We start from the raw sequence: 20,389 nt of genomic DNA, 5'->3' as shown, positions 1-20,389 counted from the left end.
CCTTCCCCAGGTACTGGGAGCCGGGGCCCCGCCACCGCCGCCGCCGCCGCCGCCGCCGGAGCTGACTTGTGTCTCTCTCTTCTCTCCCCTGCAGGAATCTTCCGATAATTCTGCCGCCACGACTTGAACCGTGCGCGAGGCGAGCTCGAAACAAACATCACATCTAAATTAAAAAAAAAAAAAAAAAAAAAAAAAAAAAAGCGGAAGAAGCGGCCGAGGAGGCGGCGGCGGGAGGAGGAGAGGAGGAGGGGCCGCGCGCGGCGGCCCGAGGCGGCGGCGGGGACGCGGGGACGCGGGGACGCGGCTTTGTGCTGGCGGGTCGTGGGGCGCCCATGGCGGAGTGCGGCCGGGGGGGCGCCGCCGGCGGGGCCCTGCCCACCTCCCCGGGCCCGGCCCTCGGCGCCAAGGGCGCCCTGAAAGCTGGAGCCGGAGAAGGCGGCGGCGGCGGCGGCGGCGGCAGCAGCGGCGGCGGCGGGGGAGGTCGCCTCGGCCACGGGCGGGCGCGCTATGACAGCGGCGGGGTTTCCAACGGAGACTGCAGCCTCGGCGTGTCCGGGGACGAAGCCCGAGCCAGCCCTGCCAGGGGACCCCGTGGCGCCGCGCTCGCCCCGACCCCCAGCCCGGCCGCCTGCCCCCTCCCCCGGGAGAGCAAACCCGGCGGCCTGCCCCGCCGGAGCAGCATCATCAAGGTAGGTGAGAGAAGGGTGCACATCGCCCACCCCCAGCCGTTCTCGGGGTCAGTTTCCCAAGAGGAGAGTGGTGGTGGAAGGAGGGGGTTATACGAGGAGTCCCCTGCCTACGGGAACCACTGGTGCATGGGTGCTTGGGGTGCTTGAACAGGGATTGGATGCACACAGCATTTGGAAAGAATGGAGAGGTGATCCTTAATGTGCAGGGGGAGCTGTGCTCAGACATTCCCAGTTGAACTTGGGGCTGTCACCTTTTCCAGGACTGGCCTGGAATTATGGCCTGTACCTGGTTGGGCAGGACATTCTCTTCTGTGGTAGCCTTGACTGGTAACAGACTGCCTGTAACGTGTCTATTGTATGTTAAATACAGTGGTTATGTGAAAACATTTTCTTAAAAATCCCAGGGGGTGAACAAGCTTATTTAATAGGATTCTTCTGATCTGTATCTAGTTGCCTCTTGCAAATGGTTACACTTGGAGGGTGCAAAATCTCTGGTCCCTCACTCACATGGAGAAATGGAGTAGGTTTTCTAAACACAAATGAAGATTTCCGCTTTCTTAGGCTCAAAAGCACTGAGACATTACAGTTCTGCACAATTTAATCTTTTCCTTGCTGCAGTAGGCAGGCCTCCAGTTCTGTGGAAGTTCTTTTGAGCAGTTTGCTTGGTTTTGGTATCTTTTGCATAGTGATACTTAGCAGCAGAAAGTCAGCAATTGTTTTGTGCATTTCAAACTTAAGAAGTAATATTAGGAACTCCTGAGTTTGTGGTGGTTTCATTCTAATACTACATTTTGGTCTGCCGTGTAAAAATATTTCTCGTGACCTGAAGTGAAAAAAAATAGTTGATGAGCTAAGAAGAGCAGAGCCTTAGGCAAGAGTAGCTCATTCTGCTTAAGTTCAGAGCAAATAGGAAAACATTGCTTTCTGAAAATCAAGGGGTTACCAGGACAATGAGCAGCAAAGCACATTGACAGGGCTGCACCCACCCTTCCTGTGGCTGATAACCCATGGGAGAGAGGGCAAAACAGGCCACAGTAAAGAGAATTGGCACTGGTGGTATTTGAAATTTAATTGGACCTGCAGAAATCTTCCTAAGTACTCTGTAGTGTCTGGTGGTGTTATCAGCTTCTGCAGTAATCTAGTGAAATATACCACCTTCCTACCCTCTGTAACAGGCAGTTGTGAAACTGCTTTTCGCTTTGTCATCTGTTTGTACAGTTTATGTCTGGGCAAGGGCACAAGTGAAGGGCTTAAAGATCAAGTGTGTTAACTACCTGCAGTAGGCATTGAGAATTTAAGGAAAGTAACATATTTTTGCTGCATACTTGGCTTTTAAAATGTGACTTACATTTTCTTTTGCTGTGTAGCTTCTGTTTCCATGGAAGTTGCTTTCAACTATGCATGATCATCAATCCTATGAACAGAGTTATGTGTCAACTCTGTTTTTATTGGTTGCCAGATATTTGTAGTGATATTGCATTGCGGTTTTAATGAAATTTGAGGTGAAATTCCAGAGAAGATACCAACCTACTTAATTTTAATTCTTATTTAATTTGTTGGAGAGCCTGTTTTTGTACTTTAAAAAGAAAAATCAAGCTTTATTGGTGTCCATAGTGGGATTCACAGTGTAACTTATTTAAAACAGCTATTTTAATTTTATATTCAGAATAGGACGAAGGATGATTTGCCAATATTTCTGATATGTGGGATTGAGAACTTGTCGGTAGATATCATTTCTTCATTGAAGATTCTAGAAGCACATGGGGAAATCATTAATTATTCAGCAATCACTGGTTTTTGAGTTTTGAAACTTTGAAAGATATCTTTGTCATTTTTCTTTTTTCTAATGAAGGCAATTGGTTTCTTGTTCAGAGTTGTGTCCCTGGATACATATTGCCAGGAACATATGAGGGATTCAATAGATTGCTTCCTGAATGAATGGAGGAATGATAAGAAAGTACATGTTTTCTCTAAGTTCTGTTAATTTCTGAAATTGGTGGTTTGGTGTTTACAAGTCTCATATCTTGTTCATTTACTTACACCTCCTAAGATGACTTGATTTACTCCTTTTTCTTTCCTCTTTGTCAATGTACATTTTCTTAAACACACTTTGAAACTATGGAAATAGTGTTGAAAGTTGATCAAGCTTGGGTTATAGGAAAGCGGTATGCTATATTTAAGTCGGTAACTACTTGGTATATTTCCCCTTGAATTGGTGCCTTAAAGGATCAAGATTTTAGAAACTTAGTGTGGTATTTTCTGCAGACATAACAGTATCAAGACAATATTCTAATATTGTCTAATATTCTTTAACATAAAATTTCATAAATATTTGCAATGAATAGTGCACAGACATTTTTGTCATATGAATGGCAGAAATTATTTCACCTTTGTTAAAAAACAGTAGAAAAACTTAGTAGAAGCTCATGTCAAAAAGCAATAGCGACACCTCTTCATTAGTTTCCTTATGTTCTTTTTGAATATAAGGGATGAGTTCAGTCAGGTGATGAAAAGATTGGGGCAGGAGTAGATGGGTAAGCAAGGTGATAATCGGGGACTTGAGGTCATGGCAGGGAGTTGCTGGCTGAGGCACAGAGGCCAGTATTTATGGGGTTGCTTTAGTTGAAACGTTGGGCTTGTGAGCTATACCTTTTTCCTAGCTTTCATCTTCATTACCCTCTTGACATTCCTCTTGTATGGGGATCCCCAAGTCAGAGGGAGAAATGACAGCCTGGATGTGATTAGCAGTGGGCACAGAAAGGGTATTATTGCTGAGATGCAGGACATATGCAGAGATACACTGTGGGCTGACCAGAATTATATTTCTCATTTAAAATCACTTCTTTGGAACTCCATCTGTTTTGTAAATATGGTGTTGAGTAAAAAATTGTTGTAAAACTACATTTTCTGCCAAAATAGATGCACAGATCTATACTAAAAGCTCTTTGGTTATGGCTACAGTGCTGATGAAGACTCAGAGTGAGCAGCCTTATGGAATCTTTTACAAATACATTGAGAAGAGAAATAATCATGGAACTCATCACCAGACTTCTCTACTTTTCCTTAGTTTAGTGGAAATAATATTACACTTTTTAGATTATTTACAAAGGCCCATTACCAAATTTTTAGGGAAGGAGCCATTATGTTTGTCATCTTCAGTAATCTAGTAAACGAAAACATCACTTTCATTTTCTCTTTCCATATTTCATTTCATCACACCATTCAGTACAATCCACGCCTTCTTTTGAAACAGCTAATTTGGTCAGTTGTTTAGGCGACATCTATTTTTTACAAATACCTCAATCCTTTAACTCAAAGACTTGGTCTAAAAATGTGAAGTAGCATTTAGGCCTTAGATTTCTTTTTCATTTTAGCAAGAAATGAAGTTAAAGTGCCCATTAGTTTAGATGGCTTATTTTAATTAAAACCAATTGAATATTATAGTTGGTATATATAATTGAATATTAAAAAGATGATATAATTTGCATAAAGTAAAATTCACTCTTGTTGGCGTCCAGTTCTATGAGATTGACAAAAACACACATTCATCTAACCACTACCACAATAAAAAATTCCATTGCCCTCCAAAAATTCTCCTGGTCCCTTTGTGTCTTCCCCCCTTCCCGTGCCTGGGCTGTGGCAACCACTGATCTTGGGTACGTTTTAGTAAGTAGGAAATATAGCCATTGCATGATTTTGGTAGCTAAAAGTAATAATAGCACGTGCTACTTATTAAACACTATGTGCAAACACGTGGAAAATACTTAATATAATTCTGTGACATGGTCCTGCCTCTGCCACGGAGGCTGAAGAAAACCCAGAGTTCAGAGAGGTTAACCACTTGCCTAATGTGCCAGAGCTGGTTTACCCCATTTTGGTATGGCTGCACTCTACTGCTCCCCAGATTACACTGACAGTTTTAAATTTTCTGTATAATTAAGGTAGCACTGGTGGTTTGGAATGCTGGCTTCAATTTTTCCCTCTAAATGTAGGGGATATTGGAGGGAACCAAAAGACTATTCCTGCTGGCAGAAGTTGAGGGATAATATAGCCAGACAGCTGTAGTTACCAGTTGTGGCTGCTTGATCAGAGCCTCCACCTTCTTTGGGACAGTGGTTTGATCTTGTCCAAGGTAGCAGCTCATAGTTTTCTTAGTATCATTATGTCATTATCACAGTATCATCATGTGTAGGGGAAGCCTTTTTCCTGCCTTTATACCAACATGTATATTCCTGTGTCTTGATGCTGAGCACCCCAAGGTGGGGAAGAAGCAGACGTTCGCATTTATTATATATATATATGTTTAAACAAAATTAAAAAAATGTACATATGGATATTATATTGGCCTATGGTTTAAATAAACTAGACTTTTGCAGGCAAAAGCCGGGCTGTATTTATCAGTTCTGCAAGGATAACAGGTACTCAATAACCGTTTCTTGAATTGGATCTTAAAAATATCTGCATTTGGCTTTAGATTTTTCGGTTTTTAGATTTTTTTGGGTTTTGTTTGTTTGTTTCTTTGCTTTCAGTGGAGGGAAGGGAGAGACAACTGCATGCCTAGCAAACTTATGGGCATGTCATAAATATTAAACAAACAGTAACTGGATCATAAAGTGAGTTTGTCTGAATAGATAGGCAGACTGGATCATTTAAGTCAGAAAAATGTAATGTCCAATCAGCCACTCTGCACTTCACTTTGTACTAATGCATTTTGGGCCACACAGGATAACTGTTGAAAGGCCAGGGCGTGGCTGCTTGTCTCAGCCCACTCAAAGAGCTTTTGTCACAATTCAGAGTTCGCTTTTCAGGAGTAATCAGAGGGTATTAATTTTCATGCCCCCAAAATTACTTGCCCCCTTTCTTGTTTTCCAGCCTCTCCTCCAAACAGTTGTTTGGTCTGTGTTGTTGTTGTTGTTGTTTTCCTTCACCAAATCCAAATAGTCAACTGACAGGAAATTGTTTATTTTATTTTTTTAATTGCTGATCTTGGTCACTCAAGTCATTTTCTTAGAATGCTGTCTCCCAGAATCTGTTCAGTTCCTTTTATAGTTCTGTGTCTTCTGCAAGGGTGCTAAACTATTCTTTTTTTCTTTTTTTAGATACTTAAGTTACCGATTCCTCATTATTCAACAAAACAGGGCAGTGTTATCTACAGCCTAAATGCAGACATAAATGAAGTATGAACATTCATATTTTCTCCCCAGACTTTATTTTATACATAGATATTCAAGAATAGATGCTCTATTTCTTATTAATACGAAGTTCTGGCTGTCATCTACGAGACCTCTAGATTAGTTTGGTTACCTTTTTTATTTTATATCAATGGGATTCTGTAGTGCAAGGGATATTCAGATTATTTTTACCAGTTTACCAGAAACTGTGTCTTTGCAAGCTGCCTGACCAGCTTTTTTCTACTGATAATTGTGGTGGATCTAGAGGGTTGTGCTGGGCATAAGAGTACTTGGTTGTGGCTCAAACAAATCCAAGCCACCAGGGAAGTTTCAGGAGTACCTATTTTCTTTATGTCAGAATAATTGCATAGCTTTAGAGTGCTCAAAGCATATAATTAATCACACTGAGCTTTCGTGACAATTATGTGAGTGGTCCAGGCTGCTGGCAGGACACTTGGCAACTGCCTAGTTCCAAGTAGTAGAGAAGGGCAGGTGGCTAGGCACTGCTGGCCAGCAGTTCTTGGTCACTTGGCAGGGGCAGTTAGGTAAACCGTGTTCTAGCTGATATTCTCAGCTGGGCTGCACTCGGGTCACGTGCTGCACGTCTGGGTTATTCAGGAGGCAGAATAGTGGCGAGAAAAATAGAGGGTGTGGAGTGAGCTGCTTGGATCGGACTCTGGCTCCCTTGCTTCCTTTCTGTGTGGCCTTGGGCAAGATATTTAAGTCAACCTCATAGTGTTGGGGTGAAGATGAAATGAGATGATGTGTGTGTGAAATACTCAGAGCAGAGTATGGTGCCTAAGAAGCACTCCATAAACAGTACCTACTATGTTTGTTTTTGTGATTTTTAGTTTCTCTTACTTGGAGTTTATCCTGAGATGAGCAAACTCACTTAGCTCCATTTGAGTTGGAGATTTGCCATGCTCGTTTTGGGAGTCTTGTCTTTTGAAATATGCAGAATGTACCCAGGGAAGTTTCTCAGACATATTCTAAAGTTGCTTTCAAAAACGATTTGTTTTGGTGCCTTTCTAAGTCAGGTGCCTCAGTACAACTGTGCGCGCACCTCAGTCGCCCCAGCTAAGTGATCAGACGGTACTGAACACATCACTTTCATTGAGCCAAGCACCCATACGTCTTGATTTGCCCAGGACAGTCCAGATTTACACCTTTTGTCCTGACAAAATTATTAAGAGTGCCTCCTTTCCCTCTCAGGCATCCCGGTTAGGATGATAAATAATGTGGTCACCCTACGGATCTGCTACTGATCACAAGGCCCCTGTGACTGCTCTCCATGCCCAACTTAGCCTTTAGATTTACACCTCTCTTTTCTCAGCCCCTGTGCCTCCCTTCTCTCTGTCATCTTCAAGGTCTTCCTCAGATAATCACTTCTTGCAATGAATTGTTCCTTTCTCTGCCTTCCAGCCACCACTCTGTATCTCTATACAGCCCTGTTTCTTTCTGCCTCTCAGGTAACTTGATCTTACTCACCAAGAGGTTGCGAAGACACCTAGTTTAATGTCTTATGGGAAGCATGTTTTTAAGCATATACTTGTTGAATAAATGTGTGAGTGGATGAATAAATAGACATGGATGATGTAACTTACCTTAGGGCTTCAAAGAAGATATTATTTAGACTTCAACTGTTTTTTCTTAATTGAGGTAACATTGGTATAAACCTTATATTAGTGCCAGGTGTACATCATAATAGTTCGATGTCTGCATGCACTACAAAGTGATCATCACAATAAGTCTCGTTGCCAGTCACCGCTATACAGTGGGTCCCCTTCACCCGTGTCGCCCCCTCCCCCTAAGCCTGTTCCCTTCTTTTTTTTTTTTAATAATTTTTTCATGTTTATTTATTTTTGAGAGAGAGAGAAAGAGCGTAAGCAGGGGAGGGGCAGAGAGAGAGGGAGACACAGAATCCAAAGCAGGCTCCAGGATCCGAGCTGTCAGCACAGTGCCCGATGTGGGGCTTGAACTCAAGAGCTGTGAGATCATGACCTGAGCCAAAGCTGGATGCTTAACTGACTGAGCCACCCAGGTGCCCCAAGCCTGTTCCCTTCTGATAGCCACCAGTCTGTTCTCCATATCTGGAAGCTTTGTTTTGTAATGTTTGTTCTTTTGCTTTTTGAATTCCACATATAAGTGAAATTCTCTAGTAGTCATTTGTCTTTCTCTGACTTATTTCATTTAATAATAAATAATAAATGATTTATATAAATTTATTATATATGTTATTTATTATATATTTATATATTTATATATAAATTTATATATAAAAATATATAAAATATATACATAAATAAATATATAAGTTTATGTATATTATATACTTATATATTATATATAAGTTATATATAAATAAATAATAAATAAGCATAATTCAAGGTCGGTTCATGTTGTCACAAATGGCAAGATTTCATTCTTTTTATGGATGCATAGTGTTCCATTGTATAAACAGCATCTTCTTTATCCATTCATCCATCAGTGGACATTTAGTTGTTTCCAGATCTTGGCTATTCTAAGTGATGCTGCATTGAACATAGGAGTACATATATCTTTTCAAGTTAGTGTTTTTGTTTTCTTTGGATAAATGCCCAGAAGTAGGATTACTGAATCATATGGTAGTTCTGTTTTTAATTTTTTTTGAGGAACCTCCATATTCTTTTCCATAAGGCTGCACCAATTTATATTCCCACCAACAGTGTACAAGGGTTCCCTTTTCTCCGCGTCCTCTACAGCACCTGTTATTTCTTATCTTTTTGATGATAGCCATTCTAACAGGTATGAGGTCCTGTCTCATTGACAGTTTTGATTTACATTTTCCTGATAACTAGTGATATTGAACATCTTTTCATGTGTCTGTTGGCCATCTGTATGTCTTCTTTGGAAAAATGTCTATTTAATCTTCTGCCCATTTTTTATTTGGACTGTTTTGTTGTTGGTGTTTTTTCCTATTGATTATATAAGGGTTTTAAAAAATGTATTTAAGATATTAACCCCTGGGGCGCCTGGGTGGCTCAGTCGGTTAAGCATCTGGCTTCGGCTCATGTCATGGTCTTGCGGTCCGTGAGTTCGAGCTCCGCGTCAGGCTCTGTGCTGACAGCTTGGAACCTGGAGCCTGCTTCAGATTCTGTTTCCCTCTCTCTGCCCCTCCCCCACTCATTCTCTATCTCTCTCTGTCTCTCAAAAATAAAAACTAAATGTTAAAAAATATTTTAAAAAAAGATATTAACACCTTATCAGATCTATCATTTGGAAATATTTTTTACTATTCACTAGGTTGCCTTTTCATTTTGTTGATGCTTTCCTTCACTGTGTACAAGCATTTGAGTTTGATGTAGTCCCATTTGTTTATTTTTGTTTTTGTTGCCTTTGCTTTTGGAGTCAGATAAAAAAATTAACACCATTACCAGTGTCACAGAGCATATTGCCTATGTTTTCTTCTAGGAGTTTTATGCTTTCAGGTCTTAATTGAAGTCTTTAGTCCATTTTGGGTGTAATTTTTGTGTATGGTATAAGATAGTGGCCTAGTTTCATTCTTCTGCATGTGGCTGTCCACTTTTCCCAACACCATTTATTGAAAAGACTGTCCTTTCCCCGTTGTATATTCTTGACTCCTTTTACATGTACTAATTGACCATATAAGTGTGGCTTTATTTCTGGGCTCTATATTCTGTTCTTTTGATCTGTGTGTTTGTTTTTGTGCCAGTACCATACTCTTTTGATTATTATAACTTTATAGTATAGTTTGAAATCAGGGAGTGTGATACCTCTAGCTTTGTTCTTTCTCAAGTTTGCCTTGGCCATTTGGGGTCTCTTGTGGTTTCATACAGATTTTAGAATTACTTGTTCTAGTTCTGTGAAAAATGCCATTGCAATTTTGATAGTGATAACATTAAATCTGTAGAATGCTTTGGGTAGTATGGACATTTTTGTAAAAATTTTTTAGTTTTTTAAAAATTTTATTTATATTGAGAGAGAGAGTGAGCGAGCATGAATGGGAGAGGGGCAGAGAAAGGGAGAGAGAGAGAGAATCGCAAGCAGGCTGCTTGCTGTCAATGCAGAGCCCAATGTGGAGCTCAGTCTCACAAATCGTGAGATCATGACCTCAGCAGAAATCAAGAGTCTGACGCTTAACTGACTGAGCTGCCCAGGCATCCTGGGTAGTATAGACATTTTAATAATATTAATTCTTCCAATCCATGAGCATAGAGTATTTTTCCATTTATTTGTGTCTTTCAATTTCTTTCTTCAGTGTCTTATAGTTTTCAGTGTACAGTATTTTCACTTTCTTGGTTAAGTTTATTTTTAGGTGTTTTATTCTTTTTGATGCAATTGTAAATGGGATTTTTAAAAAAATATATCTTTTCTGGTACTTCATTATTAGTATATAGAAATTTAATAGATTTCTGTATATTGATTTTGTATCCTGCAACTTTACTGAATTCATTTATTCTAACAAATTTTCAGTGAAGTCTTCATGTCATCTGCACATAGTGACAGTTATAATTTGGATACTCTTTCTTTCTTTTTCTTGTCTACTTGCTCTGACTAGAATTTTCAATACTGTGTTGAATAGAAGTGGCAAGAGTGGGTTCCTGATCTTAGCAGAAAAGCTTAGCAGAAAAACCGTTGAGGATGAGTTTAGCTGTGGGTTTGTCATAAATAGCCTTTATCATGTTGAGGTATACATTACATCTATACCAACTTGAGTTGTTTTTTTTTTTTTTTCATAAATGGATGTTGAATTTTGTCAAATACTTTTTCTGCATTTATTAAGATGATCATATAATTTTTCTCCTTCATTTTTTAAATGTGGAGTATCATGTTGATTGATTTGTGGCTGTCGAATTATCCTTGCATCCTGGAATAAATCTCACTTGATGATGGTGTATAATACTTTTAATATATTCTTGAATTTGGTTTGCTAATATTTTGTTGAGTATTTTTGTCTCTCTGTTCATCGGGGATATTGGCCTGTAATTTCCTTGTGGTGCTCGTTAGGTTTTGGTATCAGGGTAATGCTGGTCTCATAAAATGAGTTTGGAAGCATTGGTCTATTCAGATTTTCTATTTCTTCATGATTCAATCTTGAAAGATTGACTGTTTCTAGGAATTTATCCATATCTCCCAGAGTTGTCAACAGTTCAACAATTTGTTGGTGTGTAATTATTCATAATAGTCTCTTATGGTGCTTTGTATTTCTACAGTATCTGTCGTAACTACTTTTTCATTTCTCTTGTTCACTCATTAATTAATTCATTCATATTTTTAGAGAGAGAGTGCAAGCAGGGGAGAGGGAAACAGGGAGAGAGAGAATCTTAAGCAGGCTCCATGCTCATCACAAGGCCGACATGGGGCTTGATGTCATGACCCTGGGATCACGATTTGACCTGAAACCGAGAGTCAGACGCTTAGCCAACTGAGCTACCCATATACTCCTTTTTCATTTCTGATTTATTTGAGTCTTTTGTCTTTTTTTCTTTGTGATTCTGGCTAAAGATTTGTCAATTTTGTTTATCTTTTCAAAGAACCACCTCTTAGTTTCATTGATAATTTCTAATTTTTTTTTTTTTTTTGGTTTCTATTTCATTTATTTCTGCTCTGATCTTTATTATTTCCTTCCTTCTACTAACTTTAGGCTTCATTTTGTTCTTCTTTTTCTAGTTCCTTTGGTGTAAAGTTGGATTATTTATTTGAGATTTTTCATGTTTCTTGAGGTAGGCCTGTATCACTATCAACTTCCCTCTTAGAACTATTTTTTGCTGCATCCCATAGATTTTTGGATTATTGTATTTTCATTTTCGTTTGTCTTAAGGTTTCTTTTGATTTCTCCTTTGATTTCTTTGTTGACTCATTGGTTGTTCAAAGCATGCTGTTTAATCTCTATATATTTATGATTTTTTCAGTCTTTTCCTTGTAATTGATTTCTAGTTTCATATAATTGTGGTCAGAGAAGATGCTTGCTGTGATTTCAGTCTTCTAAAATTTATTGTGATATTTTGTGGCCTAACACATGATCTATCATGGGGAATATTCCATGTAAACTTGAAAAGAATGTGTATCCTGCTGCTTTTGGATGGAATGTTTTGCATGTATCAATTAATACATCTCTATATCCATCTGGTCTATCCATCTAAAATCTATTATCCATCTGGTCTAAAGTGTTGTGTAAGGCCAGTGTCTCCTTATTGATTTTCTGTCTGGATGATCTATCCATTGATGTAAATGGTATATTAAAGTCCTATTATTGTATTGTACTATTATTATTATTATTGTATTGCTGTCAATTTCTCCCTTTAGTTCTGTTAATATTTGCTTTATATATTTGGGTGCTTCTATTTTGTGTGCATTAATATTTACAAATCCTTTTGTTGCGTTGGTACATTTATCATTATGTAATGCACCCCTACTTTTTTTTGTCTTTTATGCTTCTCTTTGTTTAAAAGTCTATTTTATCTGATATAAGTATAGCTGCATCAGTTTTCTTTTTTTCATTTATGTGGAAGATCTTTTTCTATCTATTTTTGGTGTGTGTGTTCTTAGATCTGAACTAAGTTTCTTGTAGGCAACATATGGATGAATCTTTTTTTTTAAAATCCATTCTGCCACTCTGTCTTTTGATAGGAGAATTTAGTCCATTTACATTTGAAGTAATTCTTAATAGGTATGTACTAATTGCCATTGCATTATTGTTTTCTGGCTGTTTTTGAGATCCTGTCTGTTTCTTTCTTCTTTTGTTCTCTTCCTGTGTGGTTTGATGCCTTTCCTTAGTGTTATGTTTAGATTGCTTTCTCATTATCTTTTACCTATCTAGTATAGAATCTTGCTTTGTGATTACCATGAGGTTCACTTATAACAGCCTATAAAGCAATCTATTTTAAATTGATGGCAACTTAAATTTTAACACATTCTAAACTCTACATTTTTTACTCTGGCTTCCCATGTTTTATGTTTTTGATGCCATATTTTATATCTTTTTATTTTGTGTTTCCCTTAACTAATTATAGTTAATTTTACTACTTTTGTCTTTTAACCTTCATTCTAGCTTTGTAAGTGACTAATCTACTTTTTTTTTTTTAATATTTATTTTTGAGATAGAGTGTGTGTGAGCAGGGAGGGGTGCAGGGGCGGTGTGTGTGTGTGGGGGAACAGAGGATCCTAAGTGGGCTCTTCACTGACAGTGGCAAGCCCAGTGTGGGGCTTGAACTCATGTACTGTGAGATCATGACCTGAGCTGGAGTCAGACTCTCAACCAACTGAGCTGCCCAGGTGCCCCATTAATCCACTACTTTTACTATATATTTTTACCTGTGAAATTTTTACTTTTATGTTTTCTTGTTATTAGTTGTTGACTTTTCATGTTAAAGAAGTCACTTTAACATTTCTTTTAAGGCCAGTTTAGTGGTGATGAACTCCTTTAGCTTTTGCTTATCTAGGAAATTCTTTATTTTCCCTTCAATTCTGAATGATGATCTTGCTGGTAGAATATTCTTGGCTGGAAGTTTTTTTCTTTTAGCATTTTGAATATGTCATGTCACTTGCTTCTAGCCTGAAAAGTTTCTGTTGAAAATCAGCAGATAGTCTTATGGAGATTCCATTGTATCTAAAAGTTGCTTTTCTCTTGCTGCTTTTAAGATTCTCTCTTTATCTTTTGCTTTTGACATTTTAATTATATTTCTTGGTGTGAATGTCTTTGGGTTTATCTTATTCAGAACTCTCTGTGTTTTCTGAATCTGGATTTCTCTTTCCTTCCTCAGGTTAGGGAAGTTTTCAACCTTTATTTTTTCAAATAAGTTTTCTGCCTTGTTCTCTCTTCTCCTCTGACCCCTATAATGTAATTTTATTCTGCTTGATGTTATTCCATTGATCCCTTAAGCTATCTTTACTTTTTAGAATTATTTTTTTCTTTCTGTGGCTTTGTTTCAGTGAGGTCCATGACCCTGTTTTCCAGGTTGCTGATTCATTCTTCTGCTTCATCTAGTCTGCTGTTAAACTCCTCTTGTGTATTTTTTCAGTTCAGTTATTGCATTCTTCAGCTCTGTGACTTTTGTTTGGTACTTTCTTGTATTTTTTTTTATTTCTTTGTTGAAGTTTTCATTGTATTCATTCTTCTGAATTTGGTGACAATCTTCATGGCCATTGCTTTGAACTCTTCATCAGGCAGTGGGAGAGTTCCGAGGGTGCAGCTCAGGTGTGGCTTTAGTGATATTGGGGAAGAGTACTTGTGGCAGGGCATGCTGGCAGCTTTAGAGATATAGGAGAAGAGCATTGGGATGGGGCATACTGGCAGCTTTAGCAAGACTGTATCCATGCACACCCACCTGAGCTAGCAAGGTAGAGGGAGAGTGCAATAATGGTGCTCACCAGTGCCTGTGTCCCTAAAGAACCCCACCTGGTTCCTGGCCCTCTGGCAGATGTTTTATGACTAGAAAATGAATCTCCTTCATGTATTATCCAGTTACCTTGCAAACTACTGCCTTTGTGCTGATCCTAGGATGAACAAATCCATACATAAGCCACTCAAGATGAGTATCTCAGATTCCCATATACCCCTTGGATCCTTTGGACAAGCCCTGCTTATTTTCAAAGCTAGACATTTTGGGGGGCTCATCTTTCTGGTGCAGGTCCCAAGGTTTGGTGTGCCTGATGTGGGGAATGATGCTCGTACTCTTTAGGGAAAGTCTCTGGACCTGTGAGATTCACCACCCCTCCACCCCCTGCCCCATTGTGGTTTGCTATGCTAGGGGTGGAGTTTTGGGCAAGACTCTGTCTTTCTGTATCTTCTACCCATCTTGATGTGGTTCTTTTATCCCTTTTTGTGGAGGGGTTTGTTCAGCTAAGTTTTCAGTTATTTTTCAGCAGGAATTATTCCATATATAGCTGTAGATTTGGTGTAAGTGGAAGAGGTAGGTTCAGAATCTTCCTAGCTGCCATCTTGGACCTCCTCCAACTCCAGTTAGTTTTGATAGAATATAAAACTCAGTGGACTGTGTACTTCAAAGAAGAAATTTATTTCACATACATGATTTTGGAAACAATCAAATGGAAGGAAATACCTTCATTTAATTTAGATCCAGAAATTTGGTTGGTTCAACAATTGTTCTGCAAGATGTTACTATAAATGATCTGTCCCTTTTGTGTCCCTGAAATCAGAGTAAACCTTTGAAAATTTCTTTTGATTTATGTTCTGCTATCAAATTTGAAACAGCATGGCAAGAGAGCTTACTTTTTGTTAAAGCATTTAATCTCTTTTCTGGTATTTGGTTTCTTTAGGTGATATTTATAGTTTCTGCTTAATTTCAGCTTGTTTTTAAGGACCTGAATTACTTTTTATTGTCATTAATATTGGATTGTCAAAAAACATTCATTGGGAGTGCTGCAGAATTAATAGTAAAAAAGAAAATACATAAAGAATATGGAATACTAATAGGCAGACTTGTAGAAGTAGGATCTTTAATCCCTCAGCATATTTTGCATACAGTGTTAGAAATTCTACCTTTTGTTGCAACTCAAGGATTGGGTATAGAAGGGATCCTAAGAAGTGCTTTGTACGCATCATCTCATGCAAATCTTCCCACAGCCTGCAAGGAGACTTTATCATTTCCTTTTAACAGACAGGGAAACTCATTCCTCAAGGTTTGGGAATTTCAAAGCAAGGTCACAGAAATTGTAAGAGGCAAAGACCACATGAGACCAGGTTTAATTGACTTGAAAGCCCACACTTTGAACTACTTGTCACCCACTTTCTACTTTATCTTCTGAAATGTATCTTTGACTTTTTCCTTTTTTCTCCTGTTTGCCTAAGGCATTCTGACTCCTTGATCATGGCAGTTTCTACCAGTCCTAAAATAGCTGAGTGATTTTTAGGAAATTTTGGCCTTTTGTGGCTGAATCTTGGGATGAAGCCAACATGTGCCTAATCAACAAAAGCCATAGTGATAGTCCTGTCCACCATGCTGTAGATTTCTGTCTCATCCACAAAGTCAGGATTTTGTCCTTTTCCTCTCTGCTCTCCTTTGATGGATTTGGAAACTTCTTGGGGAAGTCATTTTCCTTTGTTGTTTCTTTTTTAACAAAATGCTGATTTACAGTTATTCACTCTTTAGGGTACTGGAAGGTAAAGCAGATAGTAATTAGTAACAATTTGTTTTTAGGTGAGCTTCTTCTAATAGTGTCTATCCCTATTATTGTTTTGGAATTGTCAAATAATTATGAAATTATAGAATGCATTAATACATTACTAGGAAATCGGTGTTCAGGTATTTTCATGGAGCAGGCTAAATATACTGATTTGTAAATATTAATAGCCCGAAACCAAGCAGCTGGATTTAAAAGTAATTAATAATGTAGATTCATGGGATATTTAGAACGGAAAGAGATTATGTAAAATTCTTTTGTAGTTAGAGATACACAAGGCCGTACTGATTAGTACATTTAGCTCCTGGCTATGGTTGAGTTCATTTATTTGCATATTAGCATAACACAATTGGAAAAAAAATTGTTATGTAATACTGCAGTATATGAGTATTAATAGAACAAGATGTGGTCTTCCAAGCACTACTTTTGAGAATTTGTTTTTTGCTATAGATAGCTGCATGTGTACTCATGCTATACTTGTGTATGCATATACTCTGAAGACTCTGTTTATAAATAGTAACGATTAAGAGCAAATCAAATAATGTAGTGGTAGGTTGACTCGAGTCCTGTCTTGTGAGAGACTGACGGGTAGCAGGTGTTGCTCTCTAAATTGAAAATGCCCAGGAAGGGGTGGGCTCTTTTTTTATGAGGATTGCTGATGAAGCCTCTATTGCTCTTGACCAATTAGTGTGGCCACAGAGGGATAAGTGACCTCATTTGCAGTTACCATTAGAATCACAAGCCTTATGACTCTCTCCATATGGTTTCCTGCTATCTTTTATTTTTCATCTTCCTTCTGAGCTCTGATATCCTGTGGGCATAGTAGATGTGATTTTTCAAATAGTTAATATGGTTTAATGTTTATTATTGAAGGAAATGCAGTGATTAACTGAGATTTTTACTTCTACCAATCTGTGCTAATAGTCCATATAAATATCTAAAGAATTATTCAGATGTTTCATATTGGAACTAATAGAATTCCTGATATAATGCCAGTTTTAAGGATGTGTTTATCTTTGGAGTTTTTGATGGTTTGTTGAAAGAGATCTGTTCAAGGCTTTCTCTAAACATATTTCCGTAAATTTTTTATATATTAAGAAAATTTTTAAAGTAGAATCGCTGTGACATAGGATATGTATGTTTAGCTTTAGTAGATATTATTATGTGATTTTTCACCCACCAGGTTCTGGTTGCTCTAAATGCTTTCTTAACACTTAGTATGGTTATATAATAGTACCTTACTGTGGCTTTTAGGTTGCGTTTCCCTGATAATTAATGATGTTGAAACCCTTTCATATGTTTTCTTCATCATATGGATATTCTCCTTTGTTACATGCCCATTTAAAAAATTGGGCTTTTCTCTTTTAAAACATTGTAGGACTTCTTTACGTTTTCTGGATATATCTTTTGTATGATATGTATATTTAAAATGTCTTCTAGTATGTGAGTTGTATTTTCCCTGTCTTAAAGGGTGTCTTTTTATTGAATACAATTCTTAATTTTAGTGAATCCAATTTATCAGTATTTTCCTTTATGGTTATTATTTTTGTGTCATGTTTAAGAAACCTTTACTTAGCTTAAGACCATGTAGGTATTCATTTATTTAATGTTTAGAACCTTTCTTTTCACAGCTACATCTACAATATATCTGGAATTTATTTTTCTGTATGGTGGGAGATAGGGGTCAAGATTTTCTTTCCATATAAATATCCATTTAATTAATTCAGCACCATTTATTTGAAAATATCATTTCCAGGGGCACCTGGGTGGCTCAGTTGGTTGAGTGTCCAACTTCAGCTCAGGTCATGATCTCATGGTTCATGGGTTCGAGCCCCACATCGGGCTCTGTGCTGACAGCTCAGAGCCTGCAGCCTGTTTCAGATTCTGTCTCTAGCTCTTTCTGCCCCTCCCCCCACTTATGCTCTGTCTCTAAAATAAATAAACATTAAAAAAAATTAAAAAAGAAAATATCATTTCCCCTCACTGCATTGCATTGGCCCTTTGTCATAAATCAAGAGACTGTGTATGTGAGAGTCTGTTTCTGGAGTCTATTTTGTTATATCGGTTTATTTGCCTATCCTGTTCATACCACACTGTCTTTCTTACTAGTTATATAGCAAGGTATATACCCAAATGTACTAGATTGAAAGATATGTACAAGAATGCTTATATAGCAGCATTAACTGTAACAGCCCCAAACTCAAAATGCCCATCTTGTAAAATAGCATATCATATAATGGAATACTATAAAGAAAAAAAAAAAAACAGAAAGAAAGAACAAAATGAACAGATAACTGCTACATGTGCCACGCCAGTGTCTCAAGCATAATGTTCAGGGAAAGACACCAGAGGTAAAGCAATACATGTCGTATGATTCCATTTATATAAGTGCAAAAACAGGCAGACTAATTTGTGATGATAAAAATCAGAATAGTGGTTACATTCGAGGCTAATGACTGGGAGGTGGAACCAATAATAATTTTGGTGCTGGGTGACAGTAATTTTTGGCTGCTGGATCTGGGGATGCTTTTGAGAGTGGGCATGTCGTAAGAATCCATTGAATTGTATACACTCATGATATTTCTGGGGGTACATCATACTTCAATAAAGAAGTTGATTTGAACAAGTCCATTGTGAAAATTAATCACAGTCAGGTGCTTTATTGGCTACTCCACTCTGCAGTAGGTGACAGACAGTGCCTTTCACAGTGTGCTGCTGTCTGTTGATCAATACGTGAAATGTCTTTTAGCTGCAGTGGAACGTTTGTGCTGTGGTAGGACTCGGTGGAGTCCTGAGCTGAGTGATGGCACAGAGCACAGGTAGAGGGAGGTGCAGCCTGCTGGAGTAATGTGAAGACCGTTTCTTCACGGACTGTATCGAGGGCACATAAGTCATGGGACCTGGGTGGGAAGGTGACTCTGTGGCGAAGGGCGTCCTGGTCACTGTAGTCAGTTTTACGCTACTGTGATTGCTGGGGATATGCATGACCTGTTGGTGTCGTGTTGAGCATCTTAATCTGTTCAGGTGCGCTCAGAGGGTTTAATATTCGAAAGTGTGCCACTCATACAAAACTTTGAGAACCACTCATTTGTGGAGCACCTGTTCTCTGCATGACAGTTTTCTAGAGTGGGCTTTTTGGTCTCAAAAGCAGTTAGCAAACAGAAACCAGTTATCCAGGTCTTTAAGACAAAAGTGAGAGTTGTTTGATTACCTCTGAATGCCTAGACTCCCAGACGGTCAGCATACGGTTTTAGCTCTACTGAACACTTACCTTGTCCCATCTGACAATTCTTTCTGGTGGGGAAAACACCAAATCTTTAGATGGGTCATTTTAGGACACCAGAATTAAATCTGATCTCTAGCACTAATAATGTGTAGATCTACTCAAGTCCAATTAAATTAGACTTTTGGGGGGTTTCCTAAAGTGCCCTGGGAAATTTTAAGGTATAGCTAGGGTTAAGAACGGCTCTGAAGGCTTTCTCCTATATTAGGTCTTCACTGCATTTAGCTCTGTTACATATGAGAGAACAGGCAGCTCCAGGATTACACAGTGACAGGCTAGTGGTGATCCTGTGGTTGGTGGGGGACAGGGGTAGGGCAAAACCTTCAGCTATCTCACAGGAGCTTTCCTCTAAGGAGTTGAGCTGCCCTTTTTCTGAGGGGATACAAAATACCGAAGAAGGGGAAAAACTCCTTAGTCAAATCTGGAGAGACAGATTTTCAAGTCCAAAAATGATGGTCTACACTGTACTCATGATTGTACCATAAGAATGTATTTTTGATCCAAGTAAAGGAGTATGTTGTGTCAGTTCCCCCGAAAGGCCTGGGCTGGTTATTCGGAGCCTTGATCTGCCTGGATTAATCATTACTGTGCAGCACTGCTTCCTCATCCATCTCTTGGCTCTCTTCTATCCCTCATAAGACAAAGGACATCGGCGCACCTATGACATTCTGCATGTGGAGGGAGAACCTCCCCGCTGGGAATATTTTTTAGGAAGAATTAATTGGACTGAGACATGAGCACTATTTCTAGAGATTGGTGATTGTACATTTCAGATTTTGCTGAAAGGAGTCTTTGCATTTCCTTTAACCACCTCATCTTGTGTTTAGGTGGCAATGTGGTAAAAATCCTTTTTACTCACGGAAGATTATAAATCGACACTTGTGAGACAGGTATCTATTTGTACGTGTAATTTACGCTGGGGGGGAAGAGGACCGATCCAGTGACGCTTCAGCACCCCCCATTGTGGCGGGCTGACATTCTGGGCTGGTATGTCATGACCTTTGTGTGAACGTCTACTTTCTGAATGCTGTGGCATTTTTCTCACCACACAGCCCCATGCGGTCAAGAAGAATGGCCGTTGAACTCCCAGAGCATCTGTAAAA

At 38.7% G+C, this 20,389-nt stretch overlaps 1 protein-coding gene across 6 annotated transcripts in view; it reads left to right on the top strand.

Annotated features, from left to right (window-relative positions):
* Nucleotides 1–297: 297 nt before the first annotated feature.
* The window catches only part of PLCL2 (phospholipase C like 2), a 189,921-nt gene continuing 169,829 nt past the window's right edge, over nucleotides 298–20,389 (top strand). For 3 of the 6 annotated variants that reach the window (XM_047098731.1, XM_047098730.1, XM_047098729.1), the window contains exon 1: nucleotides 299–689. In XM_047098731.1, coding sequence (XP_046954687.1) covers nucleotides 333–689 — 357 coding nt within the window. In that variant the 5' untranslated portion in view covers nucleotides 299–332. Of the gene's footprint in view, nucleotides 690–20,389 lie in introns of all 6 variants that reach the window. The other 3 variants (XM_047098728.1, XM_047098726.1, XM_047098732.1) reach the window with 3 other exon arrangements.

This window comes from Lynx rufus, unplaced genomic scaffold (assembly GCF_022079265.1).
Source record: "Lynx rufus isolate CCGP_SWC_20201006 ecotype Redwood Valley unplaced genomic scaffold, mLynRuf1.p SCAF_5, whole genome shotgun sequence".
NCBI lineage: Eukaryota > Metazoa > Chordata > Mammalia > Carnivora > Felidae > Lynx > Lynx rufus.
Note: the sequence above shows the minus strand (reverse complement) of the source record. Positions and strands in the feature narration are given on the sequence as shown.